The sequence below is a fragment of the Staurois parvus genome, unplaced genomic scaffold (assembly GCF_062004578.1).
Source record: "Staurois parvus isolate SC_StPar_1 unplaced genomic scaffold, SC_StPar_1.0 ptg000159l, whole genome shotgun sequence".
NCBI lineage: Eukaryota > Metazoa > Chordata > Amphibia > Anura > Ranidae > Staurois > Staurois parvus.
In genome coordinates, this window is record NW_028317955.1 from 2,309,439 (window position 1) to 2,323,542 (window position 14,104).

The window sequence follows — 14,104 nt, forward strand, 5'->3', positions numbered from 1 at the left end:
AGATTCATTGGACTATGAGTACACTGAGCAATGCACTGTCCATTGAGAACTACAAGCTATTTGCCACAGTGTAGGTTTATTCATTCACAGATCTCTGTGAATGGCGTGGCAGTACAAAATTCAAATGTGACAGCGGCTGCAGGGAAGAGGAACCCCCGCCCACTGTCATGAGGAGGGGGGAAGGGGATGACGGTGTTTGGTCCTTAGCAACGGGTGTAACATGTAACATTGCTAAAGATGAACCTATCCTTTAACTGTTTGTTTAGTCTAGAAGATATAGAATAAGGTGACATACTTTTATATCTTGTTCCCCCAGCAGCCAATGCCATCCTCTGCTTTCAGGATGTGGATTGGCCCTCGATATCCTAATGTAAAGTGCAAGACAGAGGCCATGACTGGACAACTGTTGAAGAAGAGCGGCTTAACTGGTCTGGGTGTACAGTGAGGAGGAAGCCTACAGGAGCAAAGAAAGTAAGGATCTCTTTTTTTTTCCTTACCCTCTAGACTAAATGAGCAGTTAGTCCTTGCTGTGTGCAAGGCAGGGAGTTCCTACATAGTAAATTGTTCTTGGTAACTGGAATTAAAGCAGATCGTCACCCCACAATTACACTCAGCATCATTCTATGCCATTCCTTGCAGCCTCTTACACAACTGCATTTTTTTTCTTTTTGAGGTGGCCAGTACCTCTTTTTTGGTGCTCCTTGCTCCTACTTTCTGAGGCTGCAGTGATGGGCACTGACAGGCTGCACTGATGGGCACTGATAGGTGGCACTGATGGGCACTGATGAGGAGGCACTGGTAGGTGGCACTGATGGGCATTGACAGGCATCATTGACGGGCACTGAAAAGGAGCACTGATACATGGCACTGATATATGGCACTGATAGGCGGCACTGTTAGGCAGCACTGACTGGCACTGTTAGGCGGCACTGATAGGCACTGATAGGTGGCACTGATTGGCAGCACTGATAGGTGGCACTGATTGGCATTGATATGTGGCACTGATGGGTGACACTGAAAGGCAGCTCAGATGGGCACTGATATGTGGCATTGATGTGCACTGGTAGGCACTGATATGTGGCATTGAGGTGGCACTGATGGGCACTGGCACGAGGCACTGATGAGCACTGACACAAGGCACTGATGGAAACTGACAGGTGGCACTGCTGGGACTACACTGATCATCAGGGCACACTGATCATCAGTGCCCTGATGATCAGTGTACATGTCCCCTCCACGGAAAGCTGATTACCGGCTCTCCTCACTTCTCGAGCTGTCAGCGTTACAGCTCGAGAGGAGAGAAATGCCGATAACCGGCATTTCCTTGTTTACATGTGATCAGCTGTGATTGGACACAGCTGATCACATGACCGAGCCGACATCTTTGGCTCTTTCCGTGATCGGTGATCCTCTGTGTCCGAGGGACACAACGCACCGCCGATTGCTCCCAGAGCCGTGCATGCACGGTGAGAATGGGAGGATGTCATTTGACGTCCTCCCAGAACGAGAGAACCAACTTGCGTCCGTCATATTACTATATGGCGGGCGGGAGGTGGTTAATAATTTTTTTGATGCTAAAGTCAAATGTTTGCACACAATAAAACAAATGTACAAAAAGGAGTCAGATAAATGTCACAGGCTAATGTGTAAGGTGGGTGATATGGACTATTATCATATGAGGAGACCACTAAGGTTAAAATTTTGAAATATAAAGTACATTTTACACATCAGTCAACCACTTAAATAGATTTAAACTGGCCACACTGAAAGAGATCTTATTTTGTCAGAATGACAGAAATGACCAAAAACTATGAAATGTGAGGAGTCTGCAGACCAACCTAAATAACCCAAATAACTGTTAAAAAATAACCCACTCAAATTGTATCCAGACACTAATGCTAGCTGTACAATGCTTGATTTTCAAACTGTGGGTGACCCTGGCATCACCAGGTTCAACACGCTTTAAAAAAAAAAATTGAAGGTGCCAGGTGAAAATTTGCTGGCCGAATAACTACTGCATCCAATTGGATGTAGTCACTGTTTGGGTATTCAGGCAGCTGCTGGATGCTGTGGCTGCCTGAATACAATAGCTGTCAACAGGGCTGCTATTAGAAACCACAGGGCCCTATACAGCCAACCTGATAGGGCCCCCCTTCCCCCAAAAAACTGTTTACTATGCTTCTTTTATGAATGTACACAGCGAGTGATTTGTACTGATCACTCATTGGCGTTGGTTTACTAAAACTGGAGAGTCTAAAATCTGGTGCAGCTCTGCATAGAAACCAATACGCTTCCAACTTCTTTTTTTGTCAAAGCCTAATTGAACAAGCTGAAGTTAGAAGCCGATTGGTTTCAATGCACAGCTGCACCGGACTTTGCACTCTCCAGTTCTAGTAAATCAACCTCATTGTGTTTCTTCAGGAAAGGAAGGGGCTGGTAAATGTGATATATTTACCAGACCCTTCCCCACTCTTCATCCTGATGGATCCCATTGTGTACTTGCAGCTGCCAGTGGGAAGGAGAGGAGGGAAGCTGGCAGCACTGAGGGATGGGGGCACATGGGGGGGGGGGGGGGCTTGGCAGCAGGGGAAAACATATGGTGCACAGGGAGGGTGACTGGTACAGAGGGGGGGAAATTACTGGAACCGATCCCCTGTATATCTCTCCCTGCAGCAGCTGAAAGCCAGTGGGAGGGAGAGGAGAAGAAGCCAGCTTTCAGCTGCTGCAGACAGGGCCATACAGGGGATCTGTTCCAGTAATTTCCTCCCCGCTGTGCCAATCACCCTCACTGCCCACATCTGATTTACTCAGCTGCCTGAGCCCCCCTGCTGGCCTGGGCCCCGTACAGGAGGACTGGTGGTACCCCCTTATCCATGGCCCTGGCTGTCGATGTGTTAGCATGGATGGGGGAATACAGTGAGATCTCTTGTTTAGGCTGTGGAACTGAACGAGAGAAATCTATTTGTGTATGGTTAGCTTTACATTAGCTGTTGAGTGAGTTCAACAATTGCTGCAAGAAGAAAATAAAATCAACACAAAACAATATGAATTTAAACTTTGCAGCACCATACTGACCCATTTGTAGTTTCTGCCACAAAGCAAACAGCCACATGCTCTCCTACATTATCTTCCTTTGGTGTCCATCCCACAACCATGCTCCTTGTATTAGATTGTGATGAGGATACAAATGACTTGGTCATGCCGGGGAGCCCACTGACTTTAAAGTCTGCAATACTATAAAACAGAAAAATGCAATGTTTTACCGCTTGCCAAAATATTATATACGTGTACCCAAAATAAAAACAAAAAACTCAGCTTAATATTACATTTAATAACTCTCTCTTCACCATGCATTCACCCACTGCAGTCTGAGAGGTGACCAAGCTGTATTGCCTATAGGCAAAATGCCTATGATTTCTTTGAAGCGGATTGCAGGAAAATGCAAGGTCTGCCTATGCTGTCGATACGTTCCCCCATGTAAAAACAGTGAAAGCAATAAAATAATAAAATGTTTGAATTAAAATGTAAAAACAAAGCACCCTATATTCTGACTTTCCCCTTTACTAGGTAATAACGATGGCACTAGGCCTTCTCGCAAAGTGCTGGAGCATCTTCTTGCAAGATGTGGGATCCTGAGCTTTCTCAGGATTAGAGATGAACTTGGGTGTCCTCCAAAATAATTTGTAGCTGAACCTCGGCTATCTTGTAATTACGTGAGCTGTGGGCCGGGTCATACCACACCCCACAGCAAACAAACAAAGGGGCGGAATGCTGGTGATGTCATCAATATGTCATGTGTCCATATAAGGGCACTGATATCACCAACTATCACCTCTTTGTTTATGTGTGATGCGGGACGGGGAATGGCTCAGTCCATGGTTTATGGATTACAAGATAGTATAAAGCCAATGTTCAGATAGAGATGAGTTCGGATGACATCTGTGCTCAGGATCCTGCAGTGAGGTTCAGTAATGTCAGCAATGCCTACAGAAGAGTATAAAAAATACAGTGAGCGCTCCAATGGTCAGCAGCTGAACATTCAAGGAAAACGCATAAAAGTCCCAAAAATATATATATAAAGAAAATGCAGCGCTGTGTGATGTTACTATATTGCGGGCAGATATAAATAATAAATGAAACCAAAGCAAATGAATAAATAAATCAATAAATAAATAAATCACAGTCCAGTAATGGTGCTCACTGATTCCCAGTGCAAAAGTTAGAAATGCGCACTAACCAGAAACGTATTATTAATACGCATGTGTATATGATATCATGGAGATTCCCCTCTCTTTTCTGGTCTGGTATCTCCAGCTCCTGCCCATTACCAGACCAGAAAAGAGAGGGGAATCTCCATGATATCATATACACATGCGTATTATTAATACGTTTCTGGTTAGTGCGCATTTCTAACTTTTGCACTGGGAATCAGCGAGCACCATTACTGGACTGTGATTTATTTATTTATTGATTTATTTATTCATTTGCTTTGGTTTCATTTATTATTTATATCTGCCCGCAATATAGTAACATCACACAGCGCTGCATTTTCTTTATATAATGCCTACAGGAACATTTTTCTTTAAACGTCATTTTGTGTAATAGCTTTCACTGAGCTTTGGTATGTGGGGGATTTTCATGCAAGATCCACTTTAATTGTCAGATTACTCATTTATGACAAGTTCTGGTTACATATGATGTGTGATTTACCTTTCATATGCTGCTTGCGCAGTAAGGTGTAGCTGGAATTTTTTTCCAGTGTTCACCAGCATTTTTGTTCCATGAAGGGGAGTTGGAGAAAGAAATCTTGGTCTGTATTCACCAAATGAACAGGATGGAGCTGAGCTAGTGGCTGAATGATTTAAAAAATATTAAAAAAATAACTGTTATTTATAAAGGAAAGAGTTTGTATTCCAAACTAAGGATTCCCATAGATTTATATATTATAGGTATTTAGAGTGCTGATGCAGCACTTTACATACAGTACATTCTCATCAGTCCGTGCCCTCAAGGAGCTTACAATCTAAGATAAGTATTTCACATGCATACATACACATACAAGAACTAATTTAGACATGAAACAATAACCTACCAGCATGTTGTTGGAATGTGGGAGAAAACTGGATTACCTGGAGGAAACCAATGCAGGCAAAGGGAGAACATACAAACTCCATGCAGGACCCTAGTGCTGCAAGGCAGAAGTGCTAACCATTAGGCTGCTGATTGCGGGGTGTTTGCAGCACTTCCCCATTCGCTTGAATGGCTCATGTTCAGTGGGCTTGCCTCCCACCAATTCCAACATGTTGGCTAGTTTTTGTCCTGGGCACCAAGTGAAGTATGTATACACCTACAGCCAACATGTTGGCTAGTTTTTGTCCTGGGCACCAAGTGAAGTATGTATACACCTACAGCCAACATGTTGGCTAGTTTTTGTCCTGGGCACCAAGTGAAGTATGTATACACCTACAGTATGTGAACACCTCTGTCCACATTCACTGCCACTGCAACTTAAGGGGAGAACCGTTGGCTTGACCATGCATTTTTACCGCCCCAAACCGACATTTAAACTTAGCCTAAGAGAGGTATTTCTATCACTTTGTAGAGATTTTCTCTCACTTCCTGTTAAGTCTCCAGCACAGCAAGTGAAAGCAAATCTCTTTGATGGGCCACAGACAGCAAAAACTAAACTAAAAGAAAAAATGTTGGCTATACCTACACTTTAACTCCATCACACAGGTGTGGCATAAAAGGGAAAGCATACCATGTTTGTGAAATAGAAAAGTGTCCCTCTGGACCAGACACACTCCTGGACCAAGGATCTACTACTTACATGGCTGATTTATATAAATACTGTGACTTTTAAAGTATTTCACAAAATATATTTAGTTCCACAATTGTCTCTTAACTCACCTTCTACTAAAAACTGTAGAGGGATTCTACTCAAGGGGTTTGTATAGATTGGTGGATGTGAACTCGGGTAGAAATCCCATCCAGTAGTTTCATCCGGGAAGGTCACATCCTCGGTGAAAATTTGGGTTGTCTCATGAACAACAGTGGAATATTCTGTAGCTGCTTCTGTAATATAAAAATGTGGAGTAGTGCCTACAGTGGTTTCTGGGAGATGACTTGAGAGTTCTGTGACATAAAATAATGTAGTAGTGTCTACAGAAGTGTCAGTGGGACTACTTGAGGCTTCCTCTGTGCCATCAAGAAGAGTAGTGCCTACAGACGTTTCTGTAAAATGATCTGTAAATGTTACTATTTCACCAAATTGAGTAGTAGTGTCTACGGAGGTTTCTGTAATATAATCTGTAAATGCTGCTGTTTCATAAAAAAATGGAGTAGTATCTATAGAAGTTTCTCTAAGATGAGTAAAATCTTCAACTGTGGAATAAAAATCAGGAGTACTGTCCTCAGTAGTTTCTGTGACACAATCTGTAGTTGTCTCCACTGCAGTACTTTCAATGGGAAAACTTGTAGATTCCTCTACAGTAGTTTCCTTTGTAGTGTAGAGAATATAATCTTCTGTAGTTTCAGAAAGAGTCTCAGTTGTTTTTTCTGTGACCTCTATAAATGTGGTTAACAATTCAGAATGAGTATAATCTGTGACAAAGTCTGTGAATGGGGTTCTTTCATATGAATTTGTCCATGGTTCTTCACTTGTATAATCCCAGTACCAATAATTTTCTGGTTTGTTGGGTGCCTCTCTGGTCTTGCGATGGTAAGGACTATTTTTGTAGACCACTGTCCGGTCATAATAGGTAAGGTGAATGTTTTTGTTGGGGAAATCTTCCACAACCATTTCCAACACATAGGAGCCTGCACGCATCCCTGATGGAAAAGATATACTACAGCGGCTCTAGAATAAAAGTTAAACAGATTGTTACCAGTTAAGAAAGCAATTTGTATTTGATACTTCTGTTTTGTTTTTCTGTATTTCCTATATGCCCAAAACAACATTCTTTTTGAATAACATAATAATTCATTGTTGTAGGCAAGTTATTTGATTTACTGCAAAGGTGATTTAACTTGTGGTTTGTATAATTTTACTGAGAAATATTCTTTATTTATTGTATTGGGAACAAATGTATATAATATACTGTGTAGATAAATAGACAGAGACCAAACATCGTTTACAACACATGAATATTTACCCCTTGCAGTCATCATATAATGTACTAAAAGTTGCTGACACCGCTTATTTTGCTATAATGTACTCAAGGGCGTATCTACTGTGAGGCAAACAAGGCGTTTGCCTAAGGCGGCAATTTTTAGGGGGGCGGCACCACCCCCCGGAAGAAGGGACCTGTTGAGCAGCGGTGGACTGTGCCATGCAAGGTCACCATCAGAGGGGTACCATCGGTACTCCTGTAGGTGGCCCGGACAGCAGGAGGATCAGTGTGGTGGGGGAGAGCAGTTGCAGAAGGATGCACTGTGTAACTCTCACTCCAGCAGCTGAAAGCCGGTTTGAGGTTTCTCCCCCTCTCCCTCCTGTCAGCTCTCCCGAGCTCCTTCCCCCGCCCGCATTCAGAGCCAGGACCAGGGGAAGGCCTGGAGCAGGGAGAGGAGAAATGGCGGAGAAGAAAGAGCCTGGAGGAGGTGAGCTATTTTGTGTTCTCTGGGCTCTCCCTCCTGTCATTCATCGAGCACATGATACACAATCACTGACAGATCATATGGGACTGCGCACACACACAGTATGATTACCACCCCCTGCCCACATTTCTTGCTGCCCGGAGATCAGTAGACCTTGGAAGAGTTGGTGGGGGGGGGGTAACGATACTGTGTGTGTGCAGTCCCATACGATCTGAGAGAGAGGGAAGAGAAAGAGAGGAAAGAGAGAGGGAAGAGAGAGAGAGAAGGAAGTGAGGGGGAGAGAGAGAGGGAAGAGAGAGGGAAGACAGATAGAGAGGGCAGATGGGGAAGAGGGAAGGGGGGAGAGGGAAGGGGGGGGAGAAGGAAGAGAGGGGGGGGAGAAGGAAGAGAGGGGGGAGAGAAGGAAGAGGGGGGAAGAGAGAGGGGGGAGAGGGAAGAGATGGGGGAGAGAGGGAAGAGAGAGGGGAGAGGGAAGAGATGGGGGAGAGAAGGAAGAGGGGGGGAGAGAAGGAAGAGGGGGGAGAGAAGGAAGGGGGGAGAGAAGGAAGGGGGGAGAGAGAAGGAAGGGGGGAGAGAGAGAGGGGGGAGAGAGGGAAGAGAGAGAAGAGAGAGAGGGGGAGAGAGAGGGGGCAGAGAGAGAGGGAAGGGGGGAGAAGGAAGAGGGGGGGAGGAGGAGGGGGGAAGAGAGGGGGAGAGAGGGAAGAGAGGGGGAGAGAGAGGGGGAAGAGATGGGAGGGAGAGAGGGAAGAGAGGGGAGGGAGAGAGGGAAGAGAGGGGAGGGAGAGAGGGAAGAGAGGGGAGGGAGAGAGGGAATAGAAGGGAGGGAGAGAGAGGGAAGAGAGGGGGGAGAGAGGGAAGAGAGGGGGGTTGAGAGAGGGAAGAGAGGGGGGAGAGAGGGAAGAGAGGGGGGAGAGAGGGGGAGAGAGAGGGAAGACAGCGGGAGAGAGATGGAAGAGGGGGGAGAGAGAGGGGGAGAGAGGGAAGAAAGGGGGAGAGAGAGAGGGAAAAGAGGGGGAGAGAGAGAAGAGAGGGGAAAGGGGGGAGAGGGGGAAGGGGTGGAGGGAAGAGAGGGTAGAGAGAGAAGAGAGAGGGGGAGAGGGAAGAGAGAGAGGGGAGAGAAGGAAGAGAGAGAGAGGAGAGAAGGTGATAGAGAGAGGAGAGAGAGTGATAGAGAGAGGAGAGAAAGGGGGGGGGGAGAGGGGGGAGAGAGAGAAGAGACAGAGGGGAGAGGGGAGAGAGAGGGGGAGAGGGGAGAGGGGGGGGGAGGGAAGAGAGAGAGGGGGGAGAGAGAGGAGAGAGAGAGAGGGAAGAGAGAGAGAGAGAGAGAGAGAGAGAGTATAATGCCTATGAAATGTGTTGGCCTTGGACTCTTTGTTTCTTGGGGAATTTTTACAATAAACCATTGATGCCCATATGCCAGAAGAATGAGAAATAACAATGATGTCATTTCTCTAGGCTAAAGGAACAGAGTCACAAGACATTAGACTGCATAAAGCAGAAAAGAAGTGTTTATGGGATTAAAAGTGTTTGTGACATCTGGAAATGTTACATTAGACTGCTTAGATTAGATAAGAACTTGTTTGTGCATTTAACAATGTTTACTTGTTTGAGAAGTTAGAAATCTTTAAGTTAACGGTAGATAAGAAGCTGATTTGTGGCAAAAGTGTGATATTACTAGATAAGATGTTGTTTGCTAGTAAAGTGGCTGGGTGTGACTAACGGAACCTTTCTGCTAACTTCTCCAGGAGTGGGATTGGTGCCCGCCCATTTCGGGAGAGTTGCCAAGACTTTAACGGGGAATATAAGGAGAAACTGAACACAGTCAGTTTGGGAGACTTCCTATGCGAAAGGGGAAGTCTGAAGTCTGACAGTGGGATTTTTGCCAAGGCTATATGGGCTCACCGAATTGGTTATGTTTAAGGCTTCTCCGTGATCCCCTGTACATTAAGGTTCCAATGGTGTCTGTTCCTTCCTGTCTTCCCATAGCTTTGGTAATGTATTAATTCTATGCTGTGACGCTGTCAAAAGATGTGTTTATTTCATGCTGTAATGCTCACATTATTATTAGTGTGTGTTATTATGCAGATTGTGATGACTTTAAGATATATCCTCCTGTGTGTCATGTAATAATAAAAGTGGAGGTTTTAAAAGTGCAAGAATACTGCAGTTGGATTCTGTTATTTCTTGGGGTGCCAAGTGAATGCTATGATGTGCCAGGGCAGGTGTTCATCTGGTAGTGGGTCTCTCACATGCTTAGAATAATTAATGGTGTAAGTGCTGGCTAAACGTACCTGTGTATTGTGTGTGATTTGTTTTTGGCTTTTGTGTCCGGCAAGAGAGAGAGAGAGAGGGGAGAGAGAGAGAGGGAGAAGAAAGAGGGAAGAGAAAGAGGTAGAAAGAGAGAGAGGGAGAGAAACAGAGGGAGAGAGAGAGGGAGAATCATATATATACACAATTTTTGTGTTGCCTATGGCTACACAAAATCTAAATACAACACTGAATGTACTACAATGCTGTGAGTTATCTGTTTGATCAGATCTCAGTCTATTCACGATAAACTGGCACAGCTTACTGAATCACAGAAACACACCCCCTCTGCTAGCAAATATGGACCCATATGGACTTCTGTTTAGACAGAGGTAACCCAAAAGTTAAAAGGCAGTACTAGGCTTTCTTATTATATAGCCCAGTATGTTCTGCTCAACCTAAGTATCGTGGAAGTGATCACACAGAGTTACAAGGCATGTGTAATTGTAAAATAGAGTATTTACAAAGCAATGGAAACATATAGTGTTTATAAAAGAAGCAGTTTTTAAACTTGTAAATACCAAAATATAACATCAAATGGAAAAGATTATGAATGCCCTTTAAGTAGATAAATGGGATAATTAGTAACTATTCCTTTGTGCTGATTTAAAACTTACCTGATCCACATAAAAATACTGCATACATAACGAGCATTCCCCAGAGTAATATCCATATCGGCAGGTTACATGGTCTCCATCAGGGTCATGGGTCAATAACCTAATAGAGGTTGCACAGTTCTGTGGAATCCTTAAAATAAAAGCAGTATAAACTATGTTATTTAACCATCATTGATAAAAGCCAAGTGCAATATGTTCTTGCTGGCTAGACAAAGATTTTGGTTTGGATTAAAGGTAGGTTCTCTTTTTAAAATACAGGTGTACCTTTAAAAAAACTAAGGCTAATTCACCCTCCCTATCCCTATTGCGCTAATTTATACCAAAACCTCAACTGTTTGCTTACCTCAGTAGAACAACTGCCATCTGCTTAGATGTTTGCTACATCTTTTGTAGAAATCATTTGCAGTGTCGGCTGTACCTGGACAATGAGCCCTCACAGACTTGTAAGGCCACATTCCACATGTCCCTAGCCATACTGGATGGACTTATACATGTTTAAACCCAGCTGTTGGGCTGTTCTTATTGGGTAAAGCTTTAACACTTTATTGTAGTGTTGAAACGTACTTGCTCCTCCCACCATACATTTTTATTGGCCATCGCTGTGATGAACAACCTCACTGGCCAATAGCAATGTGTGTGGAATAGGGTGTGCATGCTTTAACACTACCAAATGGTGTTGGAGTTTTACAGAGGTGTGGATTGACAGCTACTGCAGGTATTTCCAAGCACCTCTAAAGTCACTTCAAAACCTCAGGTATCTTGGCTTCCATCTTGGCTGAGCTGAGTGTCTTTAAATTATTTTACATCATCTCTTGAAGGTTCTCATTTCTTCAGGTCATTGTATAGCTAGTTGTAGTTAGTCACATTCAGCTGGACGTGTTCTGTATTATTTTAAAAACTCTCCGCTAGGTACCACATGTGTATAGCTGTGAAAAAATATACAAATGCTAAAAAAGAAGGCACACAAATGTACAAATACACAAGTGTAATAAGTGACAAAATATAAAAACACTAAACAATGAATTACAGAGTAACATGTTCACAAAATCCATGAGGCAAAATCCATGTCCAATCAGTGTGCCTGTGACAACTTCAGGGCTTCAACACGAATGCAATAATGAGCCTCTTGCCAGAAGCCAAGGCCCCCCTAACAGTGAGGTCTTAAGCGATTATGGACCATCCTTGGAATCCAGTCAAAACAGGCCATAAAATAGTGTAAATGAGATCTTCCTCAGCAGTATCATATATGGGCCAAAGACAGGAAGAAAGCTGTTAACCCTGGTCTGCAAACTCTGCTGTGCCTGGTGATGTCTCCTCTTGCTGATCCACCTAGAAACCTGGATAGCTCCCTGAACAATTCCTTGAATGATCTTGTCTAAAACTCTATTTTTCATGCACCTTGAATGCTTTGCTCTTCACATGAACCTCCTGATTTAAGCTATATCTCTGCTTTTCATATTTGTCAGATTATTGAGCGCTCTCCAACCGATATCTTGCTCTTGTCACTCCTGCTGCCGTCCGTATCTTCCCTAACACTCGTTACTAACCTTTAACTTGTTCATTGACTACACTTCTGCTTGATCCCAACCTGCAACCACTCGTTACGGATCTTTCGCTTGTTTTATAACTATGCTTCTGCTTATCTCTACCTGGTATGTCTGCTACTGGACCCCAACTTTTTCAGCTCTTGGTGGGGCGATCCTAAGGTCAGCTACCTGGTACTAACATGCAGCAAAACCCATCTCCACTATCAGGAGCTCTGGTGAACACCGTTTAGTACTTAGACTTTGCACCTCAGGTGGGTTCATGTCATCCATCAGGACGATCTGCTTCTGTACATATCCAGCTGGTCGGTGGGTGCCTCTCCACTGCTATAGCTACTGGCCTCTGAGCTGAACTCCAAACCATATGACAAAGGTAAAGCACAAAGCATAATTCAACATAAAATCAAATGTATTACATAAAAAACAAATTACTACATACAAAGAAAGACGCAATAATAGCGTGTAGTAAAAGCTGCCCACCACGTGTCTGATGATGTCAACTTGCCACCCTGGGCTAGCACACTGATTGGATGCAGAATTTTTCACTCTGTCAGTCAAGAAGGTTCTGTTATTTCACCGGATCATCATCACTATATTGCATTGTTTAGTGTTATTATTATATTCGATCATTTATTGCACTTAAAGGGGAAGCACAACATATTTATATTCTGTGTTATCAAAGACATTTTGTCTTTCTGGTACAAAGGGATTGTATAATTAATAATTATACAATAAGAACAAGTTAGTTCCACAGATTTTCGTACCTCCCATCTTGCTCTTTGACAAATAACATCTACCTTGATACATTCCAGGGTGACTGGAATACATTGTCTGGGTTACCCATGTGACTGCTAAACATCTTCAACATTACAGAACAAGCCCACTTGAATGTGACCAACTACTACTACGTATCGTACATGATAACTGCCTTACTTTGTAATGATTATGAAAGGGATTGTACAGTGGAGGGCAGCTGTGGACTGGAGATCTCAATTCTGCAAGCCTTTAGAAATTTTAGCTTGCAGTGAAAGAACCAAACACAAATGAATGTTTTTTGACATTTTAACATTTTCTAATCTATAAAATAGAAATTTTGTAACACATGTTGACACCATATTGACATATAACCCAACGTTGAGATTTCTTCTCTATAGTTCTCTGTAATTGTGGTAGTGTACCTTAAAACTGGAATGATAGTAGTCACAGGAGAAGAGTTGGGTTTCTTGGTATCAGATCTTGTTCCTAAATCCACGGCTGTTATTAATGACCATCCTCCTTCAGTATAAACATTATATACCCAGCAGCAACTGCTCTCCCTGTATGAAGAGACAAAAAGTAGCGCTAGTGAATATAACAAATTATTATATACAGTGGGGAAAATAATTATCTGATCCCCTACAGATTTTGTAAATTTGCCCACTTACAAAGAAATGAAGGGTCTATAATTTTTTATCATAGGTGTATTTTAAATGATAGCGAGAGAATATTAACCAAAAATCCAGAAAAAAACATGATACAAATGTTCTAAATTGAGTTGCAGTTCAGTGAGTAAAATATTATTATACAGTATTTATAAAGCACCAATAGTTCGCTCAGTGCTGTACATTACAAAGGGGGACAGAACATGTGAGAGAACAACAACAATACAATGCAAAACATGAGGGGATCGAGGGCCCTGCTCTTTCGAGCTTACAATCTAGGATAATAAGTACAGTATTTGATCCGCTACCAACTACCAATAATTTTGGCTCCCACAGACTGGCTATGTGCTCATGTGCTACACAGATTAGACCCGTCAATTTAAGAAGGTGCTCCTAATGACATTTCATTATGTGTATAAAAGACACCTGTCCACAGAATCTCATTCTTCCTCACCATCATGGGCAAGACCAAAGAGCTGACAAAGGACATCAGGGACAAGATTGTAGATCTGCAAAAGGCTGGATTGGGCGACAAGACCATCAGCAAGACACTTGGTGAGAAGGAGACAACTGTTGGAGCGATTATTTGCAAATGGAAGAAATACAAAATAACCACCAA

At 43.2% G+C, this 14,104-nt stretch overlaps 1 protein-coding gene across 1 annotated transcript in view; it reads right to left on the minus strand.

Moving 5' to 3' along the window:
• LOC149463127 (uncharacterized) overlaps positions 1–6,859 on the minus strand; it is a 32,374-nt gene extending 25,515 nt beyond the window's left edge. Inside the window, exons 1-3 of the mRNA XM_089675842.1 lie at positions 5,911–6,859; positions 4,711–4,852; positions 3,076–3,234 (exon numbers count right to left, since the gene is read on the minus strand). Of these exons, the coding sequence (XP_089531968.1) occupies positions 3,076–3,234; positions 4,711–4,852; positions 5,911–6,829 (1,220 nt within the window). The 5' untranslated portion in view covers positions 6,830–6,859. The remainder of the gene's footprint in view (positions 1–3,075; positions 3,235–4,710; positions 4,853–5,910) is intronic.
• Positions 6,860–14,104: the final 7,245 nt, after the last annotated feature.